Source organism: Jaculus jaculus, chromosome 6 (genome assembly GCF_020740685.1).
Source record: "Jaculus jaculus isolate mJacJac1 chromosome 6, mJacJac1.mat.Y.cur, whole genome shotgun sequence".
Lineage (NCBI taxonomy): Eukaryota > Metazoa > Chordata > Mammalia > Rodentia > Dipodidae > Jaculus > Jaculus jaculus.
The window spans coordinates 123,967,434-123,987,961 of record NC_059107.1 but is presented as its reverse complement, the minus strand read 5'-3'; the positions used below and the strand labels follow the sequence as shown (position 1 = coordinate 123,987,961).

The window sequence follows — 20,528 nt, the reverse complement described above, 5'->3', positions numbered from 1 at the left end:
ATATATTGATTTTTATTTTATATTAATCACAACAGGCTATTCTCTTTCATCCCTTTGCCCCAGCTCCCGTTACCCCAGAGACTCTCCTCAGTGGGGTTATGGTATTCACTGAAGGGGCATGAAGTCCTCAGTCGGACCCTGTAGGGTAGCAGGGGACCATGCCTCAGTATATTAGCTAGGTACTCTTTATTAGGAAAAATCAGCTATCATAGGGGAAAACAATAAAACAGACTTTAAACTAAGAGATGTAAGTCTAAATGTAATGAGGTATTTAAATATGAAACTAAGCTAAAGATTAAAGATTAAAATTTATGAGTAGTTTAATTTATGCTAATGATCATAAAGGATAAAGTTGTCTAGACCGGAATTCCAAAAAGGATATAAGAATAATCAGTATAAATTTGAGGAGTTATGTTTGGGATTATATCAAAAAGACTGATGGAAAAAGGGGAAACTATAATAAGGAACTGATATTTTGGAGTGAGGAAGAAATTCCTAACCACTGCCTTTGTCACGGTCTAGACATTCTTTAAAGTACTTGGATGTGTTATCTGTTCAGTTAAGCAAGAGCAGATTAGGTTTGGTAAGAAATACCCATATGAAATCAAATGATATCAGAAAGTCAATTGTTGTATCTCAGTGGAAAAACTGATGCTTCTCAAATAGAGACTACTCAGACATAAGCCTTAGGGAAATGAGGTAAAATCAAATGTAGAGATACTGTAATGAATTTAGGGAATGTAAATTAGGAAGGAGCTAAGAAGAAAACTGATTCATGGCATAAAACTAAGGCTTCAGGGGACTGGTCTATTCCACCAACAGTATGCTCTCTTGTAGACACTTCTCTGTATGTTCACGCTCTTTGATATTCTAAACAACTATCCCAGGTCTTTTAATCACATTTTAAGATTCTTCAAGGGAATGCCTTCTAGTTTATGTTTGTTGGCCTCAAGAGTAAAGAGCTATCAAGTAAGGAAGACTGGATGATATTTATAGTTTTTTAAGTCTATATGTCATGACAACAGTAATAGTTAATACATTGATTATATGTTTTGAATTTCCCCAAATTATTTATATGGTTTTTCCCTTATAATATTCACTTTTTACCATATGCATTTATAAAGCCCCCACTTTGCACTTGAAGAAACCAAGTCTTAACAGGATAAGCAGCTTCTCTAAGACATCAAAATAAATCTCAAAGGCATGATTTGAAGCATGTAATTTGATGTCAAAGCTTTACTATACTGTTCAGCTAGGGATGTTTGTGTCAGTAATAGTCACTCTAAGGCAATTAAGCCATATATAAACATGCACACTCCAATGTGCAAACAATACTATCCTACAGATGGGATTACTCATAGAAAATGATTCTTTTTTTTCATTTTAGTATTGTCACATAATCCCTATAGGCCAAGCAAATACAAATAATAAATATAGTAATACATAATATATTATATTATAAATATATAAATATAATAAAAAATTAAGAATAAGTAAAATAAAAAAGATGCAAATAAAAATTGAATTTTAATGATGTGCTGGTTTTCAGAAAGAAACTGATGGCATAGCCTTAATCATGGCTTTTGATTTTTACTTGGAAGCTACCCATGCTGTAAAGATGACTTACCATGCTAGTAATTTATAATGCATATATGTTAAATGTGTGATGTATATATTTGTACTTGTCTTGCTGTAACTAAATAGAAACAATTTCAGACTCCACTTGCCTTTGTAGAAAAAACAGGTCATCTTTCTTAGATAAATGTTAGCAAAATGTAACAGTTTTACAATCAAATATTAGAAATCATACACATATACTATAGACTGTTCTCTTGGCTCTTTACATATTTTACATTGTTCTGAATATGAAAAAATGGAAAAAGGAAGAGAGATTAAGAGTTATAAATGAATTATATTGAAGGTAAGAAAATAGGAATTTATTTTAACAGGTACAGTGGGATGATATTTCATCAGAAAAACACCAAAAGTCCAGTATAATTGTTTTTGTGAAAAGTTTAAAATGACTCTCCTGTTACTTGTTTTGGCAATAAATATAAATATACTATACTTTATAACAGATTTCTTTTAATCCAGAAAAATATTACATATACTTCCTAGCACTAAAAAATGATACAATTAGTTCTTAAATTGTAGAAGTTATAAATCTAAATAAATTGTTCTAGGAAGCATTCAGCTTACATATATGATGAATGCTTCTTATGTTTTTCTTAAGCTTTAGAAAACATTTTTTTTAAAGTCATTTAATTAACCTTATGTGGTGTTAAGACGCTAACCCAGGGTCCTGTGCATGAGAAGAAGCAAGAACTCCATCATTGAGCTTTATCTCCAGCCCACCTGGTTAAATGAACACAGTCCATTTTTTGCATACAGGTCAAAAGACTTTAATTCAATCTCTGAAAATATTGAAATAAACATGCCACTAGGATCAACCTACCTGATGAAACATAGTATCAGTTTCATGTTCATGAATTTTAAAACTATATACTTTAACAATACCGCCTGGAAGAGGACTTGGGCTCCATTTCAGCCACACACTATTTGAAGTATAGTTGATTAAGGTCAAATTTTGTGGAGGTGCTAATGGCGCTGCAGGAAAACACAGCATAAAACTTAGAGCATAGAAATAACATTGTGACTGTAGCTGCTTGAAAAAAAGAACTAACAAACACCTAAAATCATCATTTTTTTCATTTCAGAAGCAAATATCCTAAATAATGTTTCTGTATTAGAATATAGTTGCTCCGGCGTAGATTTAAGTGGAACGGGTAATTCTGAAACATGAATTTGGGGGAAAAGGTTTGGCAAAGAAGATGAATAATTTGAAGTCTGGTACAAACACGAAATCAAATGCTCTCGAATTGTCCATGTTGTTCCTTAGAAAAAGAGAGCAAGCACAGAACAGTGAAGTCATTGAAATAAACATGGGATTTGGCTTACCTGACTCATCTGTGTAAAAGAAAAGAACACTGAAGGGACCGGATCCTTTGATAGTCCTTGCAGCAGCAAAAAAACTGTACAATGCAAATGGCGAAAGCTCTTCCAAAACTATATAATTATCAGAAGTAATAAAAGAGTAATTTCCATGTGGTCCTTGTAAACTTAAATCGTAACTTATTATTGCACCATTTGGCTTTAATGGGGGATCCCATGATAAGAGAATTGAGGTAGAGGAAAGGTTTTTAAAAGTGTTGATTATTGGTGAAGTTTCTGGGGCTATAAAAGAAAGAGAGAATATTAAATGAAACAAAAACCAATTTTCATTAATAAAGAAGCAGGTCTTGCTGTGTTAATTGAAATTGAGAAGAAACAGACATAATTAGAATATTATTTCTCATAAGAAGGCAACATAAATGAAGAGAATAGCAGTTTATGCATAATCAGCCAGGAAAGGTCCAGCCTACCATCTTCTTCTGTCTTGATGCGTAACTGGGCAGTATAGTTCTCAGAGAATCCCTTTTCTGTTGATGGAGTGATTTTAAATACATAATCAGTATATTTTTCCAGATTATCAAAATATATGCTGTTCTCATATATAACTAGAGGAGGTCTCATTTCGTGAGGTGGAGTCTGCTGTAAACTCAATGAAACGTAATAGAAGACTAGACCATTTGGTTGAAGCGGTGGAACCCAGCTTACATTGATTGCCGTTGAAGAAATGGACTCATAAGTCAGGTTTCGAACAAGCCCTTCAGGTACTAAGATAGATAATGAGCAAAAAAATATTCATTAGTTATACTAATCAAATTTACATTCACAAATAGAGTACAATCATTGAAATTACATCAACACCTCGGGCATTATTTAAATGAAGATGTGATAAACAGCACCATACTAAACGTGTTTTAATAGTAATTTGTGGGGTGGGGCATTGAGGTAGGGTCTCTGTCTAGCTCAGGCTGACCTGAAATTCATTAGGCAGTCTCAGGGTGGCCTCAAATTCTGGGTGATCCTCCTACCTCTGCCTCTGGAATGCTGGGATTAAAGGCACATGTCACCATACCGGGCTCTTAATAATGATTTTAAAACATTCAAAATAAACTCTGCTGAGCCAGGCAAGTCTTTAACCCCAGCACTCGGGAGGCAGAGTTAGGAGATCACTGAGTTCAAGGCTACCCCGAGACTATATAGTGAATTTCAGGTCATCCTGGACTAGAGTCAGACCTTACCTCAAAAAAACCAAAAAATAAAATAAAATAAGCCCTGCTATCTTTTATGTGCATGTGAATTGTTTTTATATAATATTCTCCTGATTTTCCTTTCCTACAACATGAAGATGATGTATACTCACATGTAAACTTTTGTATGGAAATATGGTATTTTGGAAATTATCTTAATAATATTTTGCATAATTTATTCTAAGGATTGTCCTTACTGGATACAGAAAGATACATGTTGAGAGCCGGTAAGTGAAGAACAGTTCACTTTTAGCTTCTCTGGTTTCCAGTAGCTAGATCTCTCTAACCACTAAAGCACCAAGCCAGCCTTGTGTTTTAAGAATTTAACTCACTTGTAAAAGCTCCAATTTTCTGATAACAAACTATATCCAACATAAACTGGAAAAGTGAAGCCCAGAGCAGTACATAGTATAAATTCATTACTTATGGCAGTACAATTATAGGTGATGAAATATTATAAAGCTGAAAGGGTCTTAGGAAAAACCTATATTTAAAGAATAGTTGAAATGATATTGACTATATATTTTACTAAATTATTTTGGATAGAGATTTCTCAGATCCACATATACTTTGGGCTAATGGGTCAACTATTTAAAAAAATTTACAACAAGAAAAGCACTCAGTTTTCATCTTTAAAATGGGTCAACTAAATATCAGTTTACATAAAAATTTAGATCAATGCTATTTCTTAATAAAAAGCTAATTCCAAAAACAAAAAAAAAGAACAAATACACAAGAGAAAGATCCACAAAAGAGATAGGGAGTGATGCACTGATCAAAATTGAAACCTAAAACAAAATCCAAAACATGAGCTTCCATCACTATGGTTTTATGAAAACTTGGTATAAACAGGATTGCATAGAAACTGTATATGAAAATTTTGTTTAGCCATAAAAAGATACTATCAGTATATTGGTGACAATGACAAAAACAAAAATTCTATGAGAAGTCTAATGTGGATTTAGTCTCTGAAAAAGAAACAAGCTGCTAGAGATTTAGGGGGGAAAGTAGTCCCTGAATTGAATGAACAAATTCATAAACTATTGCAAATTTCATTTACATAGTGTCAAAATACTTTTCATGCCCATAACCAGATGAGTGTGAAACCTTCCAAGCAAAAAAAAAAAAAAAAAAAATAGAATTTCAATGAATGGATAGAAGGTCCTGAAAATAGAAGAAGTTATTATAAGTACAATAGTTTTGCGCTATAGAAAGTATCCTTATAAACTTCTAAATAATATTAAAATAATATTAACAGCATATACAAGTAGGAAAGATGCTGGAATAATGACAGCTTTTAATTTTTTCAATTAAAAATTAAGAACTGCATTCATTTACATACTGTCTTGATCTGTGTACACATGAATTATGTCACTGCTTTGATTCCCATTTCCAACGGAAGTACTTGCTGTTAACCAAAATGTATAGTAGGTGAATATTGCCAGTCTATCTATTATCGCAGAAATGGTCATATTATCAGACTCACTGGTTACTTCATAGAATGAAAAATTCTGAAAAATAAACATATTTTATAATAATTCAGAATAAATTTTTAGTATTCATATAAATGTTACAAAATAGTTATTGCCCATGAATTGTTTCTTATTTTAACATGTTAATTTTCAGGAATAAAATATTTGATTATTTCAATTAAATTGGAAATATTTTTGTACTAAAAGTGAGATTAAATGATAAAACCTTTTCTTACTAAGTCAATACACAAAATTATCAAAAAGTCTACAGTGATACACATGCCTTTAATTCTAGCACTTGGGAGGCTAAGGGAGGAGGATCACTGTGAGTTCAAGACCAGCCTGAGACTACATAGTGAATTTTAGATAAGACTGGGCTAGAACAACACCATACCTCAAAAAAATAAATTAAAAAATCAAGTAAAGCATTAAAGATTTATACAAGATCAAGTGGCCAAGTAAAATATATAATTTAATTGTGGTGAACAGTATCATTTTTCCTTATGAAACATTCAACTATTTTTCAATGCTTTGGCTACTCTTTAACTTTGAAAAGGATTTTTAAAACTTATTTTTCTTCCTATAAAAGACAGAAGAAAAATAAAAGGACTTTCCAACATATACATTTTCAGATAGTTACTATTTTTCATCCTTTCTGGGTCCTCTTTTTTCTACAATTGTGGGGAATAAAGGTTTTTACTTTGTAGTTAGGTCTAATTTCTGGTATACAGAGTAAGAGAAATTTTAAAGCATCTTTTAACATTCAAAGTGTGTATGTAATTACTTCCTTTCTGTCAATAGTGTAAAAACAAACATATAATCATATAAAATAGAGGAAAATAGATTTAAGAAAACATATAGCTAGCCAGCCATGGTTACACATGCTTGCAATTCCAGCACTTTGGGAGAATGAATCAAGAGGATCTCGAGTTGAAGATCATTTTGGGATAGATAGTGAGATCCAGGCCAATCTGAGCTACAGTATGATATTGCCTCTAAAAAAATATGTAAAGAGCTGGGCATGGTGGCGCATGCCTCTAACACCAGCACTCAGGAGGCAGAGGTAGGAGGATCATGGTGAGTTTAAGGCCACCCTGAGACTACATAGTGAATTCCAGGTCAGCCTGGGCTAGAATGAAACCCTTGAAAAACCCCCCAAAAAATATGTAAATAATAATGTGCACCATTTTATAATATCATCTGTTTACAATGAGTGATATGAACAATTTCAAGCTACAGGAAGCAGATAAAGATTTGAAGACCTAAATTCAAGACTGGAATGGTAGGCCTGGACAAATGATATAATCTCAAAAGTTCTCCACTACTAAATACAAAATGGGAATAATCATTATAGTTTTACAGAGAGAAGCTGAGGGTTAGGCTACAGTGAAATGCATAAAGTAATTAATACCATACCTAGCACACAATGGGAAGAGTTGATTTCACCTCAATAAATAATTCATAATAGTTAATTTGACTAAGTTTATTGTCAAGATGAGTCTAATATTTGTCAACAAATTAAGTTCACCAAATTTTTAAGGTCTTTTGCCAGGATCTATCAGTGTGATAAAAGACGTACTTCAATTTTTGTAGTGGCTTACTTGGGAAGAGACATATTAAAGCCATATAGCAATCTCACACAAAATATTATATACTAACTTGAATACCTTCATGAACTTTTCACAAATACCTGGTTTATATAAGTGCCATTTAAAAAGTATTAATTACTTGAAGCTTCAAGGAAGAAACTAATTTTTACCTGTCATAGAATTTATTCTAATACCAAGAATTTTCCCAAAAAGTTATGAATTAATATGAATAATCCAGAAGCCATTATTAAGAGTATGTGACTAAACATGCAGAGACATGCATTAAACACAAAATTACACAAATTATCCTCATAATTATTTTATTTATCTATTCATAATTCACATCAATTCATTTTTGGTCAACATAATCTTTTGGCTCAAATCGTCCATTAAAATTACTGTCTTTTATGTAAATATGGTCAGTAGGTTTTGTAACTTGTTTTTTAAATTTGATTAATCAAGGAAGCTTAACACTGTTTAAATATATGTGGCTTTATGTCAGACACACTAAGGAATCAAGTAGAAGAGTTAATACCCTACACCAAACATGATACATGACAATGAAAGTGAGACAAGATAGCCTACCAAGCAGTAGTAATAGTAGAAATTAAATTCCCCAAGAAAGGAAGAAAGGATTGTTTTAGACCATATTCAAGTGCAGAATTATAACTAAGTGCTGACAATAGAAGTTTATTACAATAGTTTTATATCTTTAATTAGAATAATTATTGGTCATTAAGTCTGAGCATGACACTGTTCCAGAGGAGATCAGTAAAAGGCAAATACAATGTGCCCCTTTTTTCAAGAGCTTAAGAGTTGAGACAACAACCAACAAACTATTAACATGCCAGGAACCAAAATTCTGTGTGTGTTAAGGGGGGGGGGGAAGAGACTGAACAAGAGAAAAGTTATATACCTAACTGCTATAAAACTTTCATCCTAGAATCTCTTATGTCCTACCAGTCCAAAACAGACAACCATGTCGTGAATAATGCTACTCAGAACATTAATTTTAGTAGTTCATGAAAGCACAAATGAGTGTCCAGCAACACGAGGCTGGAGTCCTGATATGTTTAAATATCCACCTGCCCTCTGCCTCTTGCAGCTGTTATGCTTAAAAGCATTCTTAGGATTAATCAAAGATCACGTGTTCTAAAACAGATGAGTTGAAAATGTGATCATATTTTATACCCAGATTTGAATAGATTGAAAAGAACCTGATAAAACCCTAGTTACCTTTTCATAATGGACTATTTAGATGAGGACAAAACAAATCAAAATATTATCACTTGTAAATGGTAGAAGCAAAACCCTCACTACCTTCTATACTACAAAATCACCTGGCAATGCTTTTGTTAAATGCATGTAAGGGCTGTAAGTTGAGCATCATTTATTGAATAATGACACTGTTAAAAAAAAAAAACTTCAAACTATTCTGTGGTGAAAATAAATTATCTTGCTTCATTTTTCTTCCACAAAGAGAATAAAAAGGAACAAAAAAACTGCTCAATGTACAGAGAGGAATAAAATGGAACCCTCCCATTGCCTATTAATCTAAGGTAATTGTTTAAAGATTCTTTGTATATAATTACATCCATATCTAACTTGCTGTTTTATAAAGTTACTTCCTTATAAGGCATGAAATGCTAGATAATCAAACCATTAGAAGGCAGAATGTAAACACTGACCAGTCTCTGAACGTTGCACTATTTCTTTCTGAGATGGCTTTCCAAGCTCTACCCTCACCCTATTCCTTTTAACCTACATATAGTCTTGCCTGATTTAGTCCTTCAGGTTGTCACTCAAAGACCTGACTCTATAACTTGCTCAGGTTTTCAGGAACAATCTAGATTATGACACTCAACACAAGGTTTCTGCCTCTCCTTTCACTAAACAGACACAAATACATACTGTTAGAGTTACAATCAATACAGAGTAAGTGGCCCAAGTAAAGTATTTATGCCATGCACTGCAGTAGTTCTAAACTATTTCCCAGATAATATTTTAAACTTCCTTATTCACACTATTCTTATTTCATCTTGTTCATATATTATAGATCTGACCAAAGCTAAATTTGGGGAAATACAATTCTGTTGTCAACAAGTAAAGAATATGACTTGAAATGAAACTCACTTTGGCTATTATGTAGCATTTATATTCTCATCCCAGAACTGTCCGTCTGCAAACTATTCAGCCCTGTGACTTACAAACATGTAACCACATGCCTAATGGTCTTCATTACATCTGATAAGCCATAGTGCTACCATTACTATTTGCTAAAAATCTCTTGCTAATAACCAAAAATGCTTTTAAAATTTTTATTTATTTATTTGTAAAGAGAGACAGAGAAAGAAAGAGAGAAGTGAGAGACTGAAAGAGAGAGAGAAAGAGAATATGGGCATGCCAGGGCCTCTAGTCACTGCAAATGATCTCTAAATGCTTGTGCCTTTTTCTGCATCTGGCTTTACAAGGGTACTGGTAATCAAATCCTGGTTGTTAGGCTTTGCAGGCCAGTGCCTTAACCACTGAACAATCTCCCTGGCACAATAATAAAAATATTTTAATTAAAGACACATGCAGCATATTTAAAATCTAAACTTGCTTAAATTATATACAACCCTAATTAATACATGTTCTTAACTAAAAGAAATAACTTTTGGAATAAGTCAAACAATTATACTTTAAAGAGAAAATTTCTTACAGGAAGTAGAGTTGAGGCCATTTTAACATTCAGAATTTTAAATACATGGAATTGAACTGCTGTCAATATTCATAAAACTGATATGGAAGGAGTACATGGGCATGTGCACTGCTGTGTATATTCAGGGAAGAGATTTAAATGTACCTTACATGTCTCCACCACTATATTATATAACAATGGGACTAAATATTTCACCCATGATCAATTATCAGGATAAAGTAAATAATGTGTTCTACCATGAAAAGTCAACATCATCAACAAAATCCAAGGGCAAAAAAATAAAGAAACACTGAAGACTTACCTGCATAAAAGTACCTGAAGTATTTTTGTAATAAACAGAATAGTATTGTATAATTCCATTAGGTTTTGAAGGAGGTGTCCAAAAGAGAATTATTGATGAGGAACTGAGATTTGCATAACGAACTTCTTTGGGAGGATCACTAGGTGCTATGAAAAAATCAAATTAAAAAGCATAGTTTATGGGGCTGGAGAGATGGCTCAGCAATTAAGGCTCTTGTTTACAAAGCCTAAGGACCTAAGTTTGATTTCCCAACACCCACATAAAGACAAATGCACAAGGGATCACATGTGTCTAGAGTTTCTTCGCAATGTCTAGAGGTCATGGCATGCCCATTTCTTCTCTCACTCTACCTGCCTCCTTCTCTGTTTTTTAAAAGAAATTTGAAAAATATATTTTCAAAAATATAGTTTATGCTACAATTTATGTCTGAATTTTGCCTAACTTTGATAAGCTAAAGATGACAATAATTATTTTCAAGAAATATCTTGAACTAGCAATATCTATTCAGGTGTCATGAGTGAAATCCATAAGACATTCATAATGTCATCACCCTACATTTGACTATAGTAATATCCACACAGAGATCAGAGAGACTTTTTACTCATAATATTACCCTGAGCCTAAGAGATGCCTCATTACACTGGATTTGAAAACAACAGATTTCCAGTATAGAATATGTTAACATGAAAACCTATTTTAATGTACTTTTGAATTGAACAAGTCATTTAGCCTACACATGACTACATCTTAATTATCATGCTGAGCATTTACAAATGTATACTTACTTAATCATCATAATAAACCTATGAAATGATAATATATTGTTTTCACTTTACAAAAGAGAAATTGAAGGACAAAAACGTTTAGCTTTCCTAACAGTGAACAGTTATAAATTAGATGGTAATTTTATATCCTCTGGTGATGGATTTGGCTTAAAAACACATGTTGATACTTGATACTCATCTGAGAAGACTATCCTCTAAATTAGCTTAGAACCTTAAGATCTTACCTCCTTCTGGTGTCCGAAAGTTAATGATACTGCTTCTTGTGTTCCCATCACCAAATCTGGTGCTAGCAGTTACATAGGCATTATATGCAACGTTGTAGTCCAAATCTGAAACCTCTAATGATGCTTCAGTTACATTCATAGTTTTTAATGATGATCTATCCCTAAGAGAGAGGAAAGGTATCTGTAAAGTTGACTTTTATGTTAAACATAGACATATTGAGAAAAATACACTGTTATAAGGAACATTACTATACCAAAATTTATTAGACTAACATGATAAACATGTCATTATCCTGAAGTTAGTAAATTTCAAATTACTTTAGTAAATCAACTTCAATTCCCTTGAAGTATATTCAGTCAAGTGTTAATAAGATTTTTATGATTACAAGTGGCTTGAACCAATTTTGATGGACCTTGTGGTGGCTAATCTTGAGTCAATTTGGCTAGTCTGGGAAGCACCTCAAAAATTATAAGTGCACTAATCAGTGTTTCTGTGAGGGAATTTTTAGAGGGGATTTGTTAGGGGAGAGGACTTAACTCAGATGTGGGCAACATCACTCTATAGGTTGGGAGCTCAAGTAGAATAAAAGGGAAAAAAAGAAGAAATATATCAAGCCTACACATTCTCTCCCTTTGCTTATTGGAAGTCTTCCTCCACATCTTCCTTGCCAGGATGATTTTAAGCCTCTGAAACTAGGAGCCAAAATAACTGTCTTCTCCTTTAACTTGATTTGATCAGCTACTTTGTCAAGACAGAATATAGAAATGGCATTCTGCAGAAATACAGTGTACTCAATGAAATTTTGGTAAATTATTGAATACCAATGTCTTAGTTATTAAATATTTTAGGAATATTTTGTGCTGCCAATAATTTTGACACACTTTTTCATACCAATTGTGACTTGAATGTAAAATGCCCCTCACAACCTCATGTATTTATGATTAAGCTTCATATTTGATTCAAGAGGCAGGGCCTTTGGGAGATGAAGGTTTACTAGAAGTGTTCCTAGGTGCTGACCTGGGATTTTATGACCCGGCGCCTCTACCCCATGCTAGCCATCTCAGTCTTGATTCTTCCACTCTGTCGAGGCAACAATATGTGATGCTTGGCTGTCAATTCTTGCCAAGATTTCACCATAAAGATGAAACTTTCCCTATAGACCTTAAGCTGAAATAAACCCTTTGCTTCCAGAAGATGCCCCTAGTTAAGTATTTGTCCCACCAATAAAAAGATAATTGCTACACCAAGGTTTTAGTTGTTAAAATATTTTAATGTCCATAAGATTGTGTTTGTACCGTAATTTTATTTTCAAAAATCCTTTTCTCATATGTTGCATTTAATAACTTTTATTTCTAAACCAATCAAAATCAAAAAAGCAGGAAATGATAGTACTTTCTAAAATAGGGAACTTCAGGGTGATTCTTTACTTATTTCATACAAATGAAAATGAAAACAATGTATGTATGATATACAAGAGAGAAAATAGAGAATACAAATGCCACTTAATAAAAATCTTAAAATATTTTAAAATGCCATTCCAGAAAAGGAAACAAGTCAAATATATACTGGGCCAAAACTAAATAAATATCAAAATACTAAGAAGGAAGAAGAGGCAAGATAATGTAAATGCTATAAATAACACAGGATAAAAAATTACTTTATTCAGTCACATTAGCTGTTTTCATGGTTTTGAATTATGTGGAGATTAGTGTCTAAAACAAAAGGACAAATAGGTACATATTGATGATCAAATGTGTATCTAGACATAGACAATGAAATTATTAAAGAAAATACATAAAAGAATGGAAGAATATTGAAGAAATATGACATCTCATTATTTTCTCATATTTTTCTTCTTTAGATACAAGCCACCAAAGATGGAAGTAGATATAGTCTGTAAAAAGAAAATGCTTCCTTCACCACTGTAATATTAGAATAATTGATCTCAAGAGAATAAGTTATATCCACAAAGATATACATTTCACACACAGTTTTACTGTTACAGAAGTATCAGTTCAATCCAAACATAAATATTGTTATCTGAAAATAGTTGGGTATCTTTCCACAGTGAGAAAAAATGTAGGTTAAGAGTATGCAATTGGAGACAGGTGGGATTAGCTAGGCTACTTGGCAATTTGAAACAGCTTAATTAAACGTTTTCTTTCAGAGGCAGTAGGGAGAGCCTTTTGTGACTTCATTGAGAGTGTTTAAAACTCCTAAGGCTGTTACTATTTGTCTCAGACAGAGATGCCTTGTCATGGAAATTAGACCCAAGCTCCATATGCCTGCTATTTCTAGGTAGCACTCATTCACACTCATCAAATCACTAAAGAAGGGCTAATCCAATTCAAATCTCTACAGCTACAACATCAGCTAAAGTAATTTTTAAAAATATTTATTTATTTATTTATTTATTTATTTATTTATTTATTTATTTATGAGAGAGAGAAAGCGGCAGAGAGAGAGAAAGAAAGAGAGAGAGAGAGGGAGGGAGGAAGGGAGGGAGAAAATGGGCAGGCCAGAGCATCCAACCACTGCACACAAACTCTAGACCCAAGTGCCACCATGTACATCTGGCTTACATTGGTCCTGGGTAACTGAACCTGGGTCCTTAGGCTTTAATTGCAAGTGTCTTAACTGCTAAGCTATCTCTCCAGTCCTAGCTAAAGTAATTTAATTAATTTAACAATGTAATTCACTATGTTGTCTTCAAAAATCGCTTTTTGAACATATTTTTCAAGCTTTCAGTCACTGTGCCCTGATTTTCATAGAAAAAATATTGCAGTATTTGCCTGCCATATTGAAAACCCAGATGTCATTACCTTGATACTGTAAAATTGAACTATTACCTGGAAAAACGCACATCAATAATAAATTTTGTCTCAACTGTTGTGATACTTCAGTAAAAAAATAACGTTTATGAACCATATAAATGCGAAACTTAGTAAACCACTTCAGTTAGCACCTGTATGGTATATAGCTTCTATATCTACCTTGGCTTTCCCAAAACTAAAATAGTGCTGTTGTTTTTTTTTCAAATACTAATGTGTCATGTATAACTTAAGACTGTATGATTTTCCTTTTAGAGTTTAGGGTTGTGATTAGTATTTGTATGTATAAAGTAGGAAAATATCAGCATTCACAAACTAAACATCATTGTTTAAATGCATCACTGAAAATGCATAATTGAAAGTTTGCCATAAAAAAGTGTAAGTTGGTTCTGAAGACATGGCTTAGTGATTAAAACACTTGCCTACAAAGCCAAAGAACCTAAGTTCAATTCTTCAGGACCCACGTAAATCAGATGCACAAGGTGGCGCATGCATCTTGAGTTTTTCTGTAGTGGCTGAAGGTCCCAGTGCGCCCATTCTCTCTCTCTCTCTCTTTCTCTCTCAAATATTTTTTTTTAATGTAACTTTAAAGGAAAAAAAAGTAAAAAGTTACTAATGTACTGGCTCTTGATAGATGCTACTGGGCTGACAGTGTCATATAAATCTCTAGTAAAATGGGACATCTATGATCTGCAAGGTGTCACTGGTGAGCAAGCCTATATCTTGGAGGACGCACCACTCCTATAAGTAAGAAACATAGCCTTGATACTGCTATAGCATTTTGTTATTACCCCCAGCATCATTCACAGTACTGGTTCCTTTAGTTTTTAAATCTGTTCTGTCATTTTCAGGCTAAAAAATTATAATAAAATGTTTATGTGTTCCATTATCAACTTTCATTTATATATAAAATATATACTCTTGTGTATCTTGATTATGTTGGATATTTTCTCTTATTATGGTAGTGATTATAATACACCTCATTCTATCTTTGTGGCCACATTATTTGAATGTGCCACAAATACCCAGCCACCCTTCTTGGATGTCACCTGTAGGCTGTGTCTCTTTGGTGCCCTTAGCTATTAGCCACCCTGGAGCTTCCTTCATTTCTTCTCAGTTTTAGGTGCTGACAACTAATCCATAATCTGTGAGCAATTTGCTGACCTAGCACATTGTGAGTGGCCCACAAGTAGCCTTGGCACGCAAGCTTTAAGTGACTCATGGAAATGACTGCACTATAGAGATGAGAGCAAGCTCTGGTCACCCCACTAGAAACTTCATGTTTAACTCTCAAAAGCCGCCTTGTACTCAGCCCCCCTCAATCTAACTATTTTTTGTTTCTTTATTCTCCAGGCCCAAGTATTACACTATAAAATGCTCCTGGCCAACTTCTTAAAGTCATGCTGCCTTTAACCCTTCATATTGGGTCTCCACTGAGATTCTCCAATTCATTTACCTATCTTTCCAACCACTACTCCACAATGACAGTTCTATAAGCAATATGATATAACCCTTTGTCATGCTTAAACATTCACTGTTTTTTTAACCAGGGTCTCAATATGCATATCAGGCTATACATGAGTAAACTATGTCTCCCAGACTGGCATTGAACTCATGATCCTCCTGTCTCTACCTCACTAGTGCTGATGTCAGGCAGGAGTCATTATGTTTTATTCTATTAGAAAGGAAGGCATTTAATAAAACTGAAGAAACAGGACCAGGCATATACATTTATAACATTTGACCATGAATATTATTTAAACAATGACATTTAATGAAGAGCTGCACTGAATTATTGGAACTCCATAGTCAATGTGCATCAGCTAGTACTGGTTAATTACCTTACATGAACATATAATAGTATTAGCTGTAATAAATCTACAATCACTTTAAGGTTCTACATATTTTCCATCACTGTACAATGCTTTAGCCACTTTTGTCACACTTTGACTCATTACTACTTCTCAGTTATTAAAGTACTGAGAAGCACAAAGTAGAATTCATTTATATGTGAGCTAAAATTTTCAGCATTACTGTCAGTCCATAGTCTCTTACCTATACTTTATAGCACATTCATTTGTCAATTTTGGAGAAAACTATTAAATTTTACTGACACATACAGAAGAAAAATTGCTAAGCCTATCCAAGTTGAATTCAAGAATATAGTGAGTAAATAGGCTTCATGTCTTTACTAGTTCACTGTATCAATTCAAAGTGCATTAAGAAAATAAATGTGCAATGCTCAAATAAACATCCATTTGTTAAATGGCTTTTGCTCTTAGAATACAAGGACTGTGTACCACTTGAATATATATACATATATGTATAAAATTCATCAGTATAGCTGAGGGAAAATTCTACTTTAACATCTACATATATGTTGAAAATTATTTTGCAATACAGCCTTCAGAAGGAAGTCATTTTAAAATGTTATGGATAAAACAAGTTTTCTGAAACATTATCTATAAAAGAAATATGAGTAACAGTAGAGGAAATAAATGATTACACATAGGATTCATGAGCAGTACTTTAGAGAAGTATTTGTGACCAAGACAGAATTCAACGAGAATAAAAATACAATGACCTTCATTATAAAACATACTGAAAATTTAAAATGTACAAAAGAATGTTTTTGTGAAAACTTGTAGTTATTAATGCAGTTAAAGGTTGGAAGCTGAGTTAGAGATCTTGCTCATCATGATGGGGACTGTTGATTCGGTATTTTGAGAAAAGCATACTCACTCACTCACGCAAAACTAATGTGTGATACATTATGACACCTCTATCATATCATCCAATTTTAGCTGGTTATGGGAAGATTCTCCTAAAAAACTGTTAGTCGTCAGGCATTAAAAAATTAAAATTATGACTATATTCTTAGCACTATTGACTGAAAATTCCAAGTATCTTAGGAAGAAGATCTTAGAAACTTAAAAAAATATCTTTGCATATCCTTCATTATTCTATATATGTCTCAGTGTAGATAGGCTTTTTGAATATATTTTATTTTTCATTTTTTCATCATGGGATATAATCGTACCCATTGAAGCAGAAATTGTTGCCTATAAAAGCATCACTATTCTAAAGGCAGAAATGCAGAAAGAGTTGATTTAAATTTAAGCTCTTCTTAACTCTTTCACTCATGTTCTCAACAAATAATAAAGCTTCAATCAATTTCTGAATGGTAGTTTCCTGTCCTAAATACCACAAAGAGGTATTACAGCAGATTTTGCATATGTGTAACAATGTGTATGTTTTTGTCATAGAGAAAGTCAAGTTTTATTGTTGTATATTTTACATTCTTTTTCCATATCAAGTGTCAATCCTGGATGACTTGAAACCACACAATTGTATAACATAAGTCATGTTGTATAATGGAAGAAAAATACCACCAGTCAAGAGAGATACTTCCTTTCATCAAAAAAGAAAGGAGGAAGGAAGGAAGGAAAGAAGGAAGGAAGGAAAGAAGGAAGGAAGGAAGGAAGGAAGGAAGGAAGGAAGGAAGGAAGGAAGGAAGGAAGGAAGGAAAAGAAAGAAAGAATACTGCAGTATTGTGGAAGGAAAGAATAAAGAAAAAATCTAGCCAGACTAGAGTGTTTTAATGTCTCAAGGTAAAGGTGATATGACAAAAATACTCAATTAGGTTTAGGAAGGGAAAACTCTAAATAGGAAAGCCTAGTTTCTGAGGACAATAGCAAGCCCCTTAGAACATTTCATCTCGTCATGTCACCCTGTCCAGCACAATCTAAGAGTTGCTCTAATTGCCCATGGAGAGTGAGAGGGTCTAAGAGGACTGTTGCTAGAGGTCATAGATATGCAGAATGGGGCTTGGAAAGGACAAGATGGGTAGTCTAGGAGAACCAGATAAATTGAAGGACAAAATAAAAAATAAGAAGTTGAAATTAGAAAATATGACTGCAAGTCAGTTCCAGAACGATTTTAAACTGATGAGTAAGATAAGCCATGTATCATATACTTGTGCTAATCTTCCTTTGTACATGAGAGTCAATGAAGGAACACTATGTTCTTGAAGGCTGAGGGGGAAGAGCTACTCAGGGAGCTGATCATTGAATTGAATATTTATCCAAGTAAATTTGAATGAAACCTGACAGAATGGTAAAAGAATGAGTGGTCTGAACTGAGTGGCTTCAGTCTGCTGCATTACAAAAAGCATAGAGTAAAAGGTACAGAAAATGGACTTATTTTACAGGCCATCTGAAATATAGTATATAACACTTGTTTTGCTATAATGTTGATAAATAAAATAATATATAAAATGTCACAAGTTATTATCATCAATCCTGGTACTATACACTTCAGAATTAAAAGCAGATAACTAGACTTATAATGAAGCTCCTATTATAGGTGAAATTGATATTTCATCATAGTTCACACTAAGCAAGGGAAGCAGGTAAAAATAGCAGGCCTTTAGAACACTCTTGTGCTAAGTGTGTGCTATGCATTATTTTAAGAATAACTGATGCTTTGGGATGAGAGTATATGATTCCACAGTAGAAGAACAAGATCTTTCACAAGAGATGTAAGAAAACAGTTTAATAATTCTCAACTTTGTCTTAAGTCAATACATTGAGGCAAAGTATTTGTGTGCTTTAATCATAGCTATTATATTGCTGAATGAATATATTAATATAAAGAAATGATTATCTTTTCACTGCTTCATTTTCACTAAATTTTTGATACTGTCAATTTTACCAAAATTAAGCAAATAACTAGGATTCAGGTAATAATACAAGGAAGACACCTTTATAACAGTATGCAAAAGGTCCAAACAGGATTAGGGAAACAAAAGTCTTAATTTAGGGGAAAAAGTAAGGTACACTTCTTTAAAAATATTGTGCATTCTCACTACTAGTCATTCTAAGTCAGAAATGTAAAAGTAAGGAAATATTTAGGCTTTATAAAACATTATGTAAGTTGCATTTTCTGAGTTGAAATACTGTAATACACTACTAAGTGTGTTAAAGTACTGGTGAGTTCTTATTAATGGGCATATTTGAGGTCAAGGTGAAGGTTTTAATCTACTAAGTTTTCATGAAGCAGTAAGCCTGTGCTGTTACTGACAGGGGCACTTTAAGATTTCATCCATTTCACAACTGGAGGATGAAGAAGTAATAAAGATAAGAGTAATCAGTATATATTATTTATCTTTTAGTGGAAAATAGCCCTTAATAGCTTTTTGGCGATATAACTTTTATTAGATTTTAATTGAAAATATTTTGTGTATGGAAACAAAAACAGTAGCATAGAGTATTTGTATAAAATTTTAGAAGATTTTCAAACTATATGCTTACAGTCATGTAAGTTCATCAGTCACATTTTCAAAAGCATAAATTCAGTATAATTTGAATAACAATTTTTGTTTAATTGCTAAAATTATATTACAGGTTATTGCTCCACTGCATAATGAGGAAAACTTACTTCTTAATAAAAGCATTTAACCAGCCTATTAATAATCAAGGCCCAAATGTGACCTCACATTTTGAAATAAAAAATACATTCCTGTTATATTACAGATTAATATTTGTTCTCAGAACTACTTCCAAAAAGAATTCTTACCAGACATAAACTGTGTAATAGAGGATAATTCCATTTGGCTCCAGGGGTGGTTTCCATGACAACTTCACAGTGACACCAGACAACTGTTTTACAGAGAAGTCTTGAGGGGGAGAATCAGGAGCTGAAAATCATGTCATAGAATATTGTATTTAATTAAATATACATGATAACATGTTAAAATTAAATGCACATTTTCTATGATAAATCCTCTGGCTAATGAAGCAGGTTGGTACTGTTTTTTTCCACAGACGTACGATCCTGATTGTTTACTTTTACAGAGATTATGACAGATTTTGCATGGTGGTATTAGAACATCTGTTTCTGTGATCCAATGGAAAATAACATTTCATGAGAAAATAGAGAAAGGGGTATGTCACAATGACTCAACTACTACATAAGAAAATCTTAACAAAACTGTATTACAGTAAATAAATATATATTAAAAGAACTCCCTAGACAATAGAGTTGGGAAAAAATGTGCATACACAAAGACGTGCATGTGCACATGCACACACAAACACACACCAACATGTACACAAGAAGAACTTAAGAAGTAATAAGTGCAGCACTGGGAATGTGGTTAAAATTGCTGGCACCAATTCAGGACATGAATAAGAAAATAATTCACAATCTACTCATAATTCTTCTGCAACAGCATAAAAATTAAAATAATTTTTAGTACTCTGCATTGAATAAATCAATGATGACTCGGAATAAGTGAAGTTTACATTTTCAACTAGGTAAAGTATTTAAAATGGGAATTATAAGCTGCTACATAACACAATAATGTATTATAAAATAAAATAACTTGTTTTACATAAAACATAAAACTTATTAAGGTTTGGTTCACT

The 20,528-nt window shown here is 32.9% G+C and overlaps 1 protein-coding gene across 1 annotated transcript in view; it reads right to left on the bottom strand.

Moving 5' to 3' along the window:
* Positions 1-20,528, bottom strand: part of Ptprq (protein tyrosine phosphatase receptor type Q) — a 199,154-nt gene that overhangs the window by 120,232 nt on the left and 58,394 nt on the right. Inside the window, exons 17-23 of the mRNA XM_004650139.2 lie at positions 19,678-19,798; positions 11,269-11,429; positions 10,260-10,405; positions 5,539-5,707; positions 3,423-3,716; positions 2,959-3,234; positions 2,456-2,607 (exon numbers count right to left, since the gene is read on the bottom strand). Coding sequence (XP_004650196.2) covers positions 2,456-2,607; positions 2,959-3,234; positions 3,423-3,716; positions 5,539-5,707; positions 10,260-10,405; positions 11,269-11,429; positions 19,678-19,798 — 1,319 coding nt within the window. The remainder of the gene's footprint in view (positions 1-2,455; positions 2,608-2,958; positions 3,235-3,422; positions 3,717-5,538; positions 5,708-10,259; positions 10,406-11,268; positions 11,430-19,677; positions 19,799-20,528) is intronic.